This window comes from Grammomys surdaster, unplaced genomic scaffold (assembly GCF_004785775.1).
Source record: "Grammomys surdaster isolate TR1022 unplaced genomic scaffold, NIH_TR_1.0 125368, whole genome shotgun sequence".
Classification (NCBI taxonomy): domain Eukaryota; kingdom Metazoa; phylum Chordata; class Mammalia; order Rodentia; family Muridae; genus Grammomys; species Grammomys surdaster.
Window position 1 is genome coordinate 341,961 of NW_021620240.1, and position 16,277 is coordinate 358,237.

A 16,277-nucleotide genomic window follows, 5' to 3' on the forward strand; every position below is an offset into this window, starting at 1 on the left:
TGTGTGTGTGTGTGTGTGTGTGTGTGTGTGTGTGTGTGTGTGTGTGTAATTTGACACACTGCCGTAAAGTGCTCACTGTCGCAAAGTTTTTTTACCTTGTATTTTCCCTTCTGCCGTCAACCAGCTTCGCTCCCAGAAGGCCACAGAGACGTACTAAAGAGAGTGACGGAGCGCTTTACGACGGTTGCTTTGTGGCAGCAGTAGCAGAGGAAGATGGCGGCCACCTTAGCTGTTCGTGGAGCGGGATCTGCACCGGCCTTTGGGCCGGAGGCTCTTACCCCAGACTGGGAAAACCGAGAAGTCTCCACAGGGGTGAGGAAAGAGTCAGAGTTTAGAAGACATGTACTAGGCCTGACGGGAGGGAAAATATGAAACCCGAATGGGTTTGGGCTTAGTGTGTTTGGGGAGAGGGATTCCTTGGATGCTGGAGTGGGGTGATACCTTTCGTGGTGAGAGGTGAAGAGTGGACTGAAGCATAAGATTCTGAATCCTGGGGTTTGAAGATTGGGTTTTTTATATTCTCTGAAGTGTTGAACCCCCATCAGATTTGATAATAGGTTTCCGGAGCACTTGTTTTGTATTATAGAATCCGGATGAGGAGTCATTGAGGTTGATCTATGCTCGAGAATGTGATAAGGCTAAAAAATGTACCCTTTTTACGCTCTTTATTTTTCCCAGACCACGATCATGGCTGTGCAATTTAATGGGGGCGTGGTTCTAGGAGCAGACTCCAGAACAACCACTGGGTGAGCTCAAAACAAAGTCTTCCTGTTTCCCCTACCTCATAAATACACCCCATTCCTGCCTGCCAGCCCATCCTTTCCCTCCTCACACCACTGTGGCAAGAGAAGTTTCTCCTTTACCTGGAGACAATAAGGATTTGTTCCCAATTCTGTGACTTTGTTCCCGTCACCCTTTGGTGAAGTACTAATAAAGGTCTGTTCTCCATATATCCGGATTAATTTTCCATAAGGACTAATAGATAGCAGCAGTATTTCTATCCCCGAAGCTGGAGGGAGTAGACGTGATGTGGTGGAGGAGGGAGGCAAGCCGGCTCCTTCTCATGTTCCGTCCTCCTGCAGGTCCTACATCGCCAATCGAGTGACTGACAAGCTGACCCCCATCCATGATCGTATCTTTTGCTGCCGCTCAGGCTCGGCAGCTGATACCCAAGCAGTAGCCGATGCTGTCACTTACCAGCTTGGTTTCCACAGGTGCTTGTGGGCAGGGGAGGAACAAGGATCCCAAGGGCTCTGGAACATAAGGCACTAAAAGGCCTGACTCCAGATCCTGATGTTGCTTTCTTTGTGACTTTCCAACCCCACCTTCTAGTATTGAGCTGAATGAGCCTCCGCTCGTACACACGGCCGCCAGTCTCTTTAAGGAGATGTGTTACCGGTACAGAGAAGACTTGATGGCAGGCATCATCATTGCAGGCTGGGACCCTCAAGAAGGAGGGCAGGTCAGGCCCTCCTCACCAGAACACTGGAGTCACACCTTTGATGCTCCACCCCCTCAGCCATTTGTGTGTCTGTCTGTCTGTCTGTCTGCCCGTCCTGTATTCGAGTATTCTTCTGGGTGTCTGCATGTAGTTGGAGGTGTACTTGTGTGGAGGTCTGCCAGGGTTGTCTTCCTCTTGACACAATCTCACTGACAATAGAGCTCACTTTTAGCTAGGCTGGCTGTCCAATGATGTCATACCCCCTACACCCTTCTCCCAGAGCTGGGGTTACAAATACACATGTCCAGCTTTTACCTAAGTGCTAGGGATGTGAAATCAGGTCTTCATACTTGCCTTTACCATCTGAGCCATCCCTAGTTCCCACTCCAAACACTCTTTTAAGTTTCTTTTTCTGTCTCTACCTCACCACTAAAATCAGACCAAAATCAGAAGGGACCGGTGAATGTACATGTGCTGGGAAAGGGTGCAACTGGCGGCTTTTCTCTTCTCTCCCATCTGGCAGGTGTACTCCGTTCCCATGGGAGGTATGATGGTAAGACAGTCCTTTGCCATCGGGGGCTCTGGGAGCTCCTATATCTATGGCTATGTTGATGCTACCTATCGGGAAGGCATGACCAAGGACGAATGTCTGCAGTTCACTGCCAATGGTGAGCCTCTGCCTCTCAGCCTGTGAACTTCAGCCCTCATTCCCAAGCTGTGCCAAGATCCCTTCTTTTCAGTACCTAACTCCAAACCCTATTTCCTTGTTTTATCTACAGCTCTTGCTTTGGCTATGGAACGCGATGGCTCAAGTGGAGGAGTGATCCGCTTGGCAGCCATTCAAGAGTCAGGGGTAGAGCGGCAGGTGCTTCTGGGAGACCAGATCCCCAAGTTCACCATTGCCACTTTGCCACCTCCCTGAAGCCTTGTATTCTAGGATGTAGTAAAGGATATTCATACACAAAAGCTAATAAACAGTTTGTTAAGGAGATGTTTCTGTGTGGAAGTTCTTTCTTGACGTCAAGCTTAAACTTGTCAGATCCATTTTCTTGTGCAAATTACTTCATTGAGCATGGTTTAGGAATTAGAGAGGCAAGGAAGGTTTATTAGTGCTCTGTTCTTTTATTATTACTATTATTATTGGATTATTTTTTGAGGTGGCTAATTGCAATCTTTTTTAAAAAAAATACAGTAGTTTATTATGTGCATTGGTGTTCTGCCTGCATGGATGGGTGAGGGCGCCAGATTACTGGACTTGGAGTTACAGACAGTTGTGAGCCGCCATGTAGGTGCTGGGAATTGAAACCAGGCCTTTGAAAGAGCAGCCAGTGCTCGTAATCACTGAGCCATCTCTCCAGCCACTTCTTCTTGTTTGTTTGTTTTTTGAGACTAGATCTCTTATAACTCAGTCAGGCCTTGAACTTGTGGCAATTTTCCTGCCTTTGCTTCTTGAGTGCCTGGATCACAGATGTATACCAACGTACTTGGTCGGGAATGGTAGTTTCTGAATCTTTCTGTGGATCATATTTACCCTACATACCCGGGTCTCTCAACTACCAGAATGTTGTTGGTTGGGGACTGCAGCAATGGCCTGAGTCCAAGCTAGAACTCGGAATTAGGAGACTAGGGTCACCTCCCCTGCTGTGATGCTGATCACTCTGGTGATGCTGATCCTGAGGTTAAAGCTGTCCTCAGGCCACCCTCATGATCCTCTTTTCCCCTATCACCTAATCATCATACAGCAATGTGACTTCTTTATCTTTGGGGGAAGAGTTGGGCCTTGTCTACAAATGGGAATAAATACAGATGTTGGATGGCAAAGAGCAGCCACAGGGAGTGCTTTTGGATAGTTCTATAAGTCATTGTCCTTGTGAGGCTGAGAATGGACCCCAGCTCGTTTGCATCTGTCCCTATTCAAACCAGGGACCTTAAGGAGTTCAGAGGTGCTTCAGTGACTCCATCTTTCCAGTCTTATTTCTCGAGTCCACTGATGAGGGAACCATAGAGACCACATTTACAGACGGTTCTGAAGTAGTTCAGAGGGCAGGAAGGAGGGGAGAGGAAGAGAAAATACCCTAACGAGCAAGTTGGGGACGGCTGATTACAGCTCAGTCTGAGATTATCATGACAGAGAGGACTTGGTGGCAGTGTGAAGCCACTGGTTACCCTGTACCCATGAGCAGGAAGCAATGGATTGTGCTGCTTGGCTCTATTTATTCTAGGACTCAAGCCCATGGAATGGTGGAACCTCCATTTAGGATGGGTCTACCCACCTCAGGGAACTTAATCTAGACAGTTCTTCACAGATCTGCCCAGAGGTTTGTTTCCGTAATGATTCTAAACATCAAGATGGCAGTATAAACCATCACAAGTGGCAAGGTGCTGATTAAGTGAAACAACAGAAAGGGCTCTCTGTCTTCACATTTAACTAAAAATACTTAAGCTGTTCATGCTTAAACCTGTTCTGCCTGAGTCCCCTCTCTTGTACTTAACAGTCTAAAAACTCTGAAGTATATAACCAATCTCTGTGCCCTTACACAATCCAATCCTTCAACCATAGAGCAGCCGAAGAGATCTGTAAACATGGGCCATGTTTTTTTTTTTTTTGGTTTTTTTGAGACAGGGTTTCTCTGCGTAGCCCTGGCTGTCCTGGAACTCACTCTGTAGACCAGGATAGCCTCGAACTCTCAAACTCAGAAATCCGCCTGCCTCTGCCTCCCAAGTGCTGGGATCAAAGGCGTGCGCCACCACCGCCCGGCAACATGGGCCATGTTGCTTCTCTGTTTCACAGTTTCAGTTTCAGACCAGATGCAGCACTTACCTTTAATCCTAGGCAGAGGCAGACGGGTCTCAGAGTTTAGGGTCAGCCTGGTCTACATAGGGAGTTCAGAGTTAGCCAGGGCTACCTAGAGGGCTACCTAGGTCCCTGTCTCAAAACAATTAGTAACCACCCCCCCTCAAAAAAAAAAAAAAAAAAAACAGACATTCCTCCTAGATTAGTCTACTAGCTAGTTACCATGACTGAAACAACCAGACAACTGCCCCAGCTGGTGCTTTTCTGTTCTCTAGAATGGATGTGATTTTGTATTTAGATGTTTGCTGGGTGGATTGTGTCATTTGTTTTTGTTTTTTTGATGAGATCTGCAATGCTAAACAAGTGATTTACAACTGTATTATGTCTTTGTCCCATTAATTTAGACAAGGGCTGTTTCTGTAGCTCAGGCTGGCCCTGAGCTTATGATTCTTCTTCACTGTCCAGAGTGCTGGATTAGAGATGTGTTATACCATGTCCAGCTCCCCAAGTTTCTTAAGACAGATCTTAATTCAGACTTGACCTAGAACTCACTATGTAGCCCAGGCTATCCTGGAACTTGTGGCAACCCTCCTGCCTTAGCGTCCCAGTGTTGAGATTTTAGACAAGACCCACTGTGCCTAGGAAAACTTTATTTGTCATAGTATTTTGAGGTTCATTGCAGAATTGAGTTGAAGTTACAGAGACTTCCTAAATATTGCTTGTCTACACACATGGGCAGCCTCCCTCATCATCAACATCTTACACCAGAGCCAGACTGCTCTGTTAGAACCAGTGACCTACACTGACACATCTCGGCTTTCCCCAGCCACCCATCACCACGGTCTCAGCTCAGAGGTCACCTCATCAGGAAAGCCTTTTCTGATCTTTTCAAATTAAAAACTCGTGACCCCCGATTCATTCTCACATTGCCTTGTTGATTTCCATCCTAATTGCTATTTCCTGTTAGCCTGCTTGCTCTTTTAATTTTTACCTCCTGTCTCTACCAGAAAGTCACTCAGTACAAGAAGGAATTCTTCTCGGTTCAGTGATAAATCACTGCCTAGCAGGGAATAGACATGACATTTTTTTAAATATATCTTAAATTTCTTCCTTGACAATTGCATGCATGCATCTGTACACTATGCCTTCATCATACCCACCCCTCATTGCACCTTTTTTCTCCTCTCTGGACCCTCCTCCAGGATGTCCCTCTTCCATTTTCATGTCATATGTATCTAGACACACACACTCACAGAGAGAGAGAAAGGGAGAAGAAGAAGAAGAGAGAGAGAGAGAGAGAGGGAGGAGAGAAGAGAAAGATCACTGAATCTGGTTAGTGCTGCCTGAATGCAAATGAGTATGGGCAGCCCCCTGGGGCATGGGAAACCTACCAGGGGCCACACCTCAGAGAAAAATGTCTCCCTTAGACAACAATTGCCAGTAGCTTCTCAGCTAGGAGTGGGGACTCTGAACTCCTCTCCCAACCATGCTGGTTTTGTTGTTTCTTATTTTATTTATTTACTTTTGAGTCAGGGTTTCTCTGAGTAGCCATGGCTGTCCTGGAACTCACTCTGTAGACCAGCCTAGCCTTGAACTTGGAAATCCAGCTGTCTTTGCCTCCCAATTGGAGGGATTAAAGGAGCGCTACCTTGCTGAAATATTGACTGCCTTGATCTACAACTTCTCATGGGTTCATGAATTCAAAGACGATGTCACCTAAAAACAGCTCTCCACACTCCTTCCTATTCTCCATCTCTTACATTCTTTTAACCCCTCTTCTAACTTAATTTTTTGTTTGTTTGTTTTGTTTTTTGTTTTTCAAGATAGGGTTTCTCTGTGTAGTCCTGGCTGTCCTGGAACTCGCTATGTAGACCAGGCTGGCCTCGACCTCAGAAATCTGCCTGTCTCTGCCTCCCAAGTGCTAGGATTAAAAGTGTGCACCACCACTGCTGGTAACTTAAAATTTTTAAAGGCTTTATATTTAATGAGAGCGAGAGAAAGAGAAGGGGATAGCACACATGTGGAGGTCTGAGAACAACTTTGTATGTGTGTTTGTGTGACACATGCACATGCCACAGCACACACATGGAGTTCTGTTCTGAAGACAACTTTTGGAATTCTTTTGAACCTTGTTAAGGCCAGGTCTAGCTTGTTTCTTCCTACTCTGTGCCCTGTCTCCACCTCCCATTTCTCTGTAGGAATGCTGAGAGTACAGGCTGTACTTTGGGTATCTGACTTTTTACAAGGATTTCAGTGATCAAACTCGGGTCTTCAAGCTTATTCAGTAAGCATCTTTGCCCACTGGGTCATCTCCCCAACCCAGCCCTAGATAATGAACTCCTTAATTCTGTTTTCTGTCCTGTCCACCTCCCCCAGTTCACTTTCCTCACACTCAATCCTGAAGCCTGATTTCAGCAAGCCTAACTTTCCTACTAGCTGTACTTGAGATCCGCCTCATGCACACCTTCCCATTGGATCAGACACTTCCCGCCTCAGCCTTGTACCCCAGACCTGGTATATTGGTCCCCCAATAACCCTCACCCAACACTCAAACACAACCCTTTGCAACTCTGAACGGATTTAATGAGGTTATGACAGACTTGGGCCCACTGAGAATGTGGTGACAGAGGTTGCCAAGAGTTCTTGGAGGCTTGGCCCTGGGTTGTCCCTCTCAAATGGTAGAGTCATTGGCTGAGGCCACATCATGCAGCTGGTGGCGGAAGGAGAGTCGAGCTTTCCGGCTTAAGTAGGCACCAGCCCCTGGGGAGGGCAGCCCTCCACTCACAGTTGGGGCTACAGCTGGACTAGGATCTGGAGGGGAAGCAGGTTCCAGGCCTAAAAGAAGGTCGGAAGAGGGAGAAGGGTTGGAGGGGTAGGTCAGGGTTCAACTCAGCTGCACCTCCCACCATTGCTGTGAGGGAAGCTAGAAAGGAGTGAGCCTTTCCCGACAGCAAGAGAGCCGCGAGAGGGAATGTCTAAGTGGGGCCAGCCTCCCCAAGATAGGGCTCGAGCTGTTGTAGAGACACCCCTCCAAATCCCTCTCCTGCTCAAAAGCAACCCGATCCTTGAAGCAGTAATCTGCTGTCACCATCTTGAAATTCTCACACTTTACCACATCTTTCCATTTTGCAGTAATCTCTACAAAATCTTCAGGCAGCCCCGAGGTGACATGAGATATACACTTTCCACCTAGGCAATAGGATCCTTCTCCTACTCTGGTCTGAGAGTTTATCTCCCCACCCCAATCATGCCAGTCTGCCCTTTCGCCCCCCAGAACACCCCCTACCTGTTTCCCTTTCAGTCCCCCGCTGTCTCCGGCACTCACAGCACGGGAAACACCAAGCCCCCTTCAGACCCATCTCAATTGTGGAGACTGGGACTTTGGGAAGGGCCAGAAGGCCCCAGGGGAAGGGGTGTGGTTTTCAAGTCCCCCCACCGTGGGCAAAACTACCACTTAGCCTCAGACCGCCCGGTGATTATAGGCGCCAGGGGATAGAACCCGGGAGAGGGAGGGGAGAAAGGGTGGGGATACCCCATTCAGAAACCTACATTTGGTGCCCTTTTGATTCAGGGTTCTTTTATCCCCATGTAAAAGGAGGATATTGAGAGACATTCCGTGCCAGAGGCCTGCAGAGAGGTGCCATGACAATGAGAATCCAGTAGTGCAATACTCCTCAACTTGGGGTCAGCCTACACACTGCTGGGAATGGCAATCTGTTTCGTTTTGAATTTTTACTGTTGGTAACAGAACCCATGGCCTCCTGTATGCTGGCCAAGGTCTCCATCACCAAGCTCTCCCCTCCCTGCCGCCATTTTCTTTTCTTTTTAAATTTTATTTTAGGATGTAAATTTAAAAGGCCCAAGGCATAAAAATTCAATGGAAATACTAAGTTTTTAGCATGAGAAACTTTATCCTGAGAAAGAAATGCATTCTCACTAAATGGTCTGGTAACTCTTTGTTTTGTTTTGTTTTGTTGGTTTGTTTTTTTCGAGACAGGGTTTCTCTGTGTATCCCTGGCTGTCCTGGAACTCATTCTGTAGACCAGGCTAGCCTCGAACTCTCGAACTCAGAAATCTGCCTGCCTCTGCCTCCCAAGTGCTGGGATTAAAGGCATGTGCCACCACCGTCCGGCTTTGGTTTTGTTTTTTGTTTTGAGACGGGATCTTACGATGTTAACTCAGACTAGCCTGGAACTCTTGGTGATTCTCCTGCCTCAGCCTCTCACTCTTAGGATCACAGGCAAACACCACCAAGCCTAGCTGATCTGGCATTGCTGTGTTGTTTGTCATTTGTCATTGCTACTGTTGTACAGTGTGGATCTCATAGTGTTGCCCGGGTTATCTGTACAGTAGGCAAAGGCTCTGGGGCTGCTGCTTGGAGGCACTGTTATTATCCTGAGTTTACAGATGAGGAAAGGGGATCACTAAGAGATATGGTTTTTACAATAGTGTCAGATGCTCATAAAAACACCTCAAACCCAGTTTCCCTGTCAGTAACATCTGTTCTTTATAAGATGCATGTGGGTTTTTGTTTGATTTTTCAAGACAGGGTTTCTCTGTGCAGCCCTGGCTGCTGTCCTGGAACTCACTCTGTAGAACAGGCTGGCCTCAAACTCACAGAGATCCACCTCTGTCTCCGGAGCACTAGGTTTAAAGGCATGTGCCACCACTTCCCTGGTCTGTTTTTTTTGTTTGTTTGTTTGTTTTTTAGACAGGGTTACATGTAGCCCAGGCTGGACTTAAACTCTCTGTGTAGCCAAGTGTAGCTTGAGCTTTGAACTCCTGTTATTCTGTCTCTGGCTCTTAAGTGCTGCTATTATAGGGAGTGCTACCACACTTGGTTTGTGTCTTAGTTAGGGTTTCCATTGCTGTGAAGAGACACCATGACAAAAGACAACATTTAATTGGCACTGGCTTACAGGTTCAGAGGTTCAGTCCATTATCATCATGGCGGGAGCATGACAGTGTCAAGGCAGACATGGTGCTGAAGGAGCTAAGAGTTCTACATCTTCATCTGAAGATAACCAGGAAGAGGCTGTCTTCAGGCAGCTAGGATGAGAGTCTTAAAGCCCACTCCCACAGTGATGCACTTCTTCCAACAAGGCCACACCTCCTAATAGTGCCACTCCCTGGGCCAAACATATTCAAACCACCACACTTGGGTTTTGTTTTTTGTTTTTAAATTGAGCTGGCAGGAGTGGTGCATCCTTGAAATTTCAGCAATACTCAGAAGATGGAAGCAGAAGGATTTCTACTTCAAGTCCAGCCTGGACTATTCACTGAGACCTGCCTTCTACCCCTTAAAGAAGAACCTTATTGAAACTAAGTGTGTTCCTTAGTGTTTTGTTTCTTTTCTTCTTCTTCCTTTTTTTTTTCTTTTGTCATCATGACACAATTAGGAAGAGGGAACCTCGACTGAGAAAATGCTCTCCCTCAGATTGGTCTATAGGCAAGCCTGTGGGGTCATTTTCTTTTTTCTTCCTTTCTTTCTTTCTTTCTTTCTTTCTTTCTTTCTTTCTTTCTTTCTTTTTTTTTAAGAATTATTTATTTTATGTATATGAGTACACTGTAGCTGTCTTCAGACACACCAGAAGAGGGCATCAGATCCCATTACAGATGGTTGTGGGCCACCATGTGGTTACTGGGAATTGAACTCAGGACCTCTGGAAGAGCAGTCAGTGCTCTTAACCACTGAGCCATCTCTCCAGCCCAGGAGCATTTTCTTGATAGGTGATTGACATGAGAGAGCCTGGGCAAGTGGTCCTGGTATGTCATAGAAAACAAACTGAGCAAAGCAGAGGAGCAAATCAGGAAGCAATGTTCCTTCATGATTTTTGCTTGAGTTACTGCCTTGGCTTCCATCAGTAGACTACATTCTGGGATGTGTAAGCCAAAGAAAGGTTCCTTTTTGTTTTGTTTGAGACAAGGTCTATCTATGTAGCCCTGGATGTGCTGGAATTCACAAAGTAGACCAGGCTGGCCTGTCTCTGCCTCCTGAGTACTGGGATGAAGGGTGTATGTGGCCATGCCATCCCAAGCTGCTTTTTTGGTCATGGTCTTTAACATAGCAACATAAACCAAACTAAGACACTAACTATGTATATCTTGAACACCTGTATCTTACCATACAGTCCCACTGAGTTTTACAAGTAGACATTTCGTGTGTTTGTGTGAGTGTGCACGCATGTTCATGCAGAGGCCAGAGGTTAGCATCAGGTAACTTCCTCTATCATTTCTCATCTTATTTCTAAATTACACTTTATTCTGTGTGTATGTTTGAAGGGGGAGGGGCATCTGAGTGTGACACCACATAGGCTCCTGTGAATGTCGGAAGTCAGCTTGCTCGAGTCAGTTCTCTTGGGTCCCAATAATTAAACTCAGCTGGTCAGGCTTTGTAGCAGGTGCTTTTACCCTCTGAGCCATCTTGCTGTCCCTGCTCCATCTTATATTGGGGAAGAAGGGTCTCTTTACTGAATTTAAAGCTCCAGAGATCCTCCTGTCTCTAGACCCCAAAGTGCTGGGGTTGCCCAGCGCCATGCCTGGTGTGCATGCGCTTGCTGACACCTCTCCCCAGGCTCCAGCCCTGGCTTTTGTGTAGCCACTTGGGCTCTGAACTTAGGTCCTCACATTTGTGCCCCAAACACTTTATCTATCGAGTCATCTGCACAGCCCTGGAACATTTCATTATTCTAGAAATTTCCCTTATAAAACATCCTTTTTAGGCAATCTCTTCCCTGTTCCCTGCCTCAGGCGACCCCAAATCTGATTTCCATTACTATTGGTTGTTCTGTTTCAGAACTTGGTATAAATGTAATCAGACTCCATTACTCTTTTATGTTCGCTTTCTTTCAGCATAATGGTTTATCTATAGTAACAGTTTATGTGGTTTATAGTTTATTACAACATAATTCAGAACACACATAAAATTCACCCTTTTAAGACAGAATTCCATGGTGGCTTTTGCTATATTCACACAGTTATATAACAATCACCACTAATTTTAGATTTTCCATTACCCTCAAGAAACCCTTGTACTCATTAGAAATCATTCCCCAATCCTCCTTCTCCCTCGCCCTGACAGCCAGCCACTAATCTACTTCCTGCTCCTCTGTGGACTTTCTCTATCCTGAGCATTCCATGGTGTGGTGGTTAGTTTTTCTTGTTTTTTTTTTTTCCTTCTTTAGATTAATCTATATTGATAAGATAGTGATTTGCTATATTTTATATTTTAAAGCAACGTACAATACAAAATACAGGAACAGCTGGTTCATCCCCTTCCACCTTCTCCCTGTCCACCCTCCCACCCCCAAATACTCCTCATTGTGATTTGCTCAGAACAGTGCTTAGAGCAGTGATGGATAATTTGATTTTCAACCTGATTAGATTAAAACCCACCTTGACCCAGGCTGAAGAGATGGTTCAGCAGTTAGAAGCATTTACTGTTCCTGTAGAAGGCCTAGGTTCAGTTTCTACCTCCAATTCCAGAGCAACCAATGCCCTCTACTGACCTCCCTGGGTTCCTGCATGCACATTCATAACATATACACATACAGGTAAAATAAAAAAAACTTACCTGAGCTTGTTGTGGCAGCATGCACCTTTAATTTCAGCACTCAGGAGACAATGACTGGTGGATCTCTGAATTCCAGGCCAGCTTGGTCTACAGAGCAAGCTGTAGACCAGACTCTAAACAGCAGCAGCAGCAGCAACAACAACAACAACAAAACACCTAAGGCATGAATGAGCATACTTTGAGCAAGCCTGTAAAGATGCTTCCAGATAGGAGGTTTGTTTGCTTGTTTGTTTTAAAGATAGGACCTCACTTTGTAGCCCAGGCTGGCCTCAAACTCATAATGGTCTACAGTGGCTGTAACTGAGAATACAAGTGTGACTCACAACTCTGCTGTCCAGAGACACTGATCTGAAAGAGAAAGACTTGTGCTGAATGTGAATTGTATCACCCCATGCACTGGAGTCCTGGAGTGAAGAAAAGGACAACAAGAAGCCATCTTAGTACCCATATTCACCTTTCTGTTTTCTGGTCTCCTAAGAAGAACAAGCAATCCACCACCACTCCTTTCCTTCAGCAGTGGACTGTTTTCCTTAAACCAGGAGCCAAGAACTAACTAACTAACTAACTAACTAACTAACTGACTAACTAACTAACCACATACCTCCAGTAAATTGCTTTCTGCCTGTATTCGGTCATATCAATGAGAAAAGTAATGAATGTACTGTGGAGTCTTTCAGTGTGGCTTTTTGTTTACTTTATCTCACTTAATTCGATGTTTTCACAGTTCCCTCATGTGAGGAGTATATGCGTCAATACGTAGCTTCTCTCTATGGCTGAATAGTATGGTGCATGCCTATATCCTTTTCAGCATTTGTCTCTTTTTCACTTTCTTTTTCTTTTTTTTTTTTTTTTTTTTTTTTTTTTTTTTTTTTTTTTTTTTTTTGGTTTTTCGAGACAGGGTTTCTCTGTATAGCCCGGGCTGTCCTGGAACTCACTCTGTAGACCAGGCTGGCCTCGAACTCAGAAATCCGCCTGCCTCTGCCTCCCGAGTGCTGGGATTAAAGGCGTGCGCCACCACCGCCCGGCCACTTTCTTTTTCAAGACAGGGTTTTTCCATGTAGCTCCAGCTGTCCTAGAACTCACTCTGTAGACCAGACTGGCCTCAAACTCAGAGATCTGCTTCTATGCCTCTGCCTCTTGATGCTGACATTAAAGGTATGCACCACCACCACCTGGCTCCTTTCCACTTTCTGCTTATTAGCAATAATGCTGCTCTGAGCATTTGAGTTTACATTTTTCTGTATATCTACTTCTATTTTGGGGGAGGGGGGATCAAAACATGGTCTAAGTAGAATTGGCTGACCTGGAACTCTCTCAGACCAGGCTGGTCTTGAATGCATAGAAATCCACCAGAGGAGCTGGAGAGGTGGCTCAGTAGTTAAGGACACTGGCTGCTCTTATAAAGGACCTCAATTTGATTCCCAGCATCTACATAGGAGCTCATAACTGTAAGTAACTCTAGTTCCAGGGTCACACTGTCATCTTGCTTCCACAGGTATTAGACATGCATGTGGTGCACATACACACTTGCAGGTGAAGTACCCATGCACATACAATATAAAAAAGAAATAAATCCACTTGCTTCTGCCTCCCAAATACTGAGATTAAAGACATGAATGACTACTGCCCAATTGGATATATTTTTTTTAACTTAAACTCTGTGTGTGTGTGTGTGTCTGTGTGTGTGTGTCTGTGTGTGTCTGTGTGTGTCTGTGTGTGAGTCAGAGTGGGTGCAGTCTGGAGCCAAAGGCAGCAGATCTCTTGTGAGTTTGAGACCAGCCTTATCTATATATAGTGATTTCAAGGCCAGCCAAGACTACACAGGGCAGTGGTTCTCAACCTTCCTAATGCTGTGACCCTTCAATACAATTCTTCATGTTGTAGTGATTCCCAGCCATAAAATCATTTTCACGGATATTTCATAGCTGTAGTTTTGCTACTGTTATGAATTGTAATGTAAATATCTGATATGCAGGATGTCTGCTATGTGACCCCTGTGAAAGGGTCGTTCTACCCCTGGGTTGAGAACAGCTGACATAAAGGTATCCTATCTAATATATGTAGATACGCATATATGTATTAAGGTTTTTAATTAGGAAAAGATGAACAGATACTTTATCAAAGATACTTACGCGCCGGGCAGTGGTGGGGCACCCCTTTAATCCCAGCACTTGGGAGGCAGAGACAGGCGGATTTCTGAGTTCGAGGCCAGCCTGGTCTACAGAGTGAGTTCCGGGACAGCCAGGGCTACACAGAGACACTCTGTCTCGAAAAACCAAAAAAAAAAAAAAAAGATGGTTTGTATATGCCCAGGGAGCGGCACTATTAGAAGTTGTGGCCCTATGGGAGTAGATGTGTCACTGTGGGTGTGGGCTATAAGACCCTCATCCTAGCTGCTTGGAAGTCAGTATTCTGTTAGCAGCCTTCAGATGGAGATGTAGAACTCTCAGTTCTTCCTGCACTGTGCCTGCCTGGATGCTGCCATGTTCCAGGCTTGATGATAATAGACTGAACCACTGAACCTGTCACCCAGACCCGATTAAATGTTGTCTTTATAAGAGTTGCCTTGGCTGAGGATCCATCCCATATACAGTCGCCAAACCCAGCTGCTGTTGTGCATGCTGGGAAGTGCTTGCTGACAGGAGCCTAATATGGCTGTCTCCTGAGAGGTTCTGCCAGACCTGACAAAGAGGCGGGTGCTCGCAGCTAACCATTGGACTGAGCACAGCCTCCCAGATGGAGGAGTTGGAGAAGGGACTGAAGGAGCTGAGGGGGTTTGCAGCCCTATAGGGGGAGCAACGGTGTCAACCGGCCTCACCCCCCCCCCCGCCCCCAGCTCCCAGGGACTGGACCACCACTCAAAGAGTACACATGGAGGGACCCATGGCTCCAGCCGAGTGGGAGGAGCGGCCTTTGTTCCTGTGGGGGTTCTATGTCCCAGTGTAGGGGAATGCCAGGGCGGGTAGGTGGGAGTGGGTGGGTAGGTGGGAGAGCACCCGCATAGGAGAGGGGGGGATGGGATACGGGGTTTCTGGAGGGGAGACCTGGAAAGGGGATAACATTTGAAATTTAAATAAAGAAAATAATCCAATTAAAAAAAATAGAGTTGGCTTGGTCATGGTGTGTGTTTACAGCAGTAAAACCCTAATTAAGACAGTATGAAATACAGTTAACATCATTAATTCTCAGAGATGTACAATTAAGATTCCAGTGTTACAGCTTTCCCGCCACTCTGACGGATAGCAGTAAGGAACCATGGGATTGAATGTGCACCGTGCTTTGGAGTAGCTGCAATAGAAGTGCCGTACACTGACCGGTTAGACATGTAAAAAAAGAAGAGCCGCTTCGGAAAGTTTTTTGTTTTTAATCTTTTCTTTATTTTCATTTTGTGTGTATGAATGTTTTGTGTGTGCAGTGCCCACGGAGGCAAGAAGAGGGCATCAGCTTCCCTGGCACTGGAGTCACTGTATTGTGAGCAGCTCTGTGGGTGCTGGGAATCGGGCTCAGGTCCTCAGCGAGTGCTCATGTGCGCAGAGCCATCTCTCCAGCCCCGGGTCTTGTTTTTTTGGCAGTGTTTTGCTGCGTAGCCTCAGCCGACCTCAATCCCCAAGCTACACAATACTCTTGCCAATTCTCTGTGCTGCTGAGCTACAAACTGCCAAGCCCAGGTCTCGATAGCATTCTGTAAGTTAAACATAAACTTATATGACCCAGTAGTTCCACTCTAGTTGTTTACAGAAGAGACTATTAAGTCCACAAAAATGACTGGTATATAAATGTTTATTGGAGGTTCGTTTCCAGTGGACAAAAACTAAAACAATTCAAATGTTGATTCAGCAGAAATTTGGAAGAAAAAAAGGACAACCTTTAGGAAATGAAAAAAAAGGTTTTTTCCAGACTGAAACTTACAGGCGATTAGGATCCAGGTTCCAAGACTGGTCTATTATTGTTGCTCAGTGTCTGGTATTTAGCTCCTGCGAAATAAACGTTTCATAAATGAAGAATGTGATTTCTCATACAGCAATGAACTTGCAGTCACTTGGCTTTTTATGCTCCTTTTTATGCTCTTATTACCTCCCATCAACAAAAGCTGTCTGTACCGGGCCCACCAAGAGGGCATCAGCAGGTCCTCCCAACCGAGGCCGGTCCCGCCCTCGATCTAGGCATCGCTGGGGACCAGACTACCCAATGGCCGCGCGCGCGCACTAGAGGAATGTGTGCTGCGGGGATCGCACACTGCAGGGTGCTGGACCTTGCCAGCCAGGTGCCCCGCGGGCAGCCGGAGGAAGAGGACAACCCTGGGGAGTGGGCGGCCCCGGGAGTGGGCGGCCCGGGCCGGGGCGTCTCTAGCGCAGGGCGGGCAGAGGACGGCAGGGGCGGGACCCAGCTGACGCGACAGCGGTGGAGGTGAGCCTGGGGGCCTTCCCGCCCCCGAGGGCAGGCTCTGAACCCCGGCCCCGCCCCGGCCT

At 46.4% G+C, this 16,277-nt stretch overlaps 1 protein-coding gene across 1 annotated transcript; it reads left to right on the top strand.

Moving 5' to 3' along the window:
* Positions 1-175: 175 nt before the first annotated feature.
* Psmb6 (proteasome subunit beta 6) lies at positions 176-2,432 on the top strand. Its single transcript, XM_028785922.1, has 6 exons — positions 176-312; positions 679-746; positions 1,083-1,214; positions 1,333-1,462; positions 1,965-2,109; positions 2,221-2,432. Exons 1-6 carry the CDS (start codon positions 214-216, stop codon positions 2,361-2,363), a joined length of 717 nt encoding a protein of 238 aa, XP_028641755.1. The 5' UTR covers positions 176-213; the 3' UTR covers positions 2,364-2,432.
* Positions 2,433-16,277: the final 13,845 nt, after the last annotated feature.

Coding starts and splice junctions, on each gene's coding strand:
- Psmb6 (XM_028785922.1), top strand. CDS start 214: ATGGCGGCCACCTTAGCTGTTCGTGGAGCGGGATCTGCACCGGCCTTT. Junction 1,463..1,964: donor ACCCTCAAGAAGGAGGGCAG/GTCAGGCCCTCC, acceptor CCCATCTGGCAG/GTGTACTCCGTTCCCATGGG. Junction 2,110..2,220: donor TCTGCAGTTCACTGCCAATG/GTGAGCCTCTGC, acceptor TTTTATCTACAG/CTCTTGCTTTGGCTATGGAA.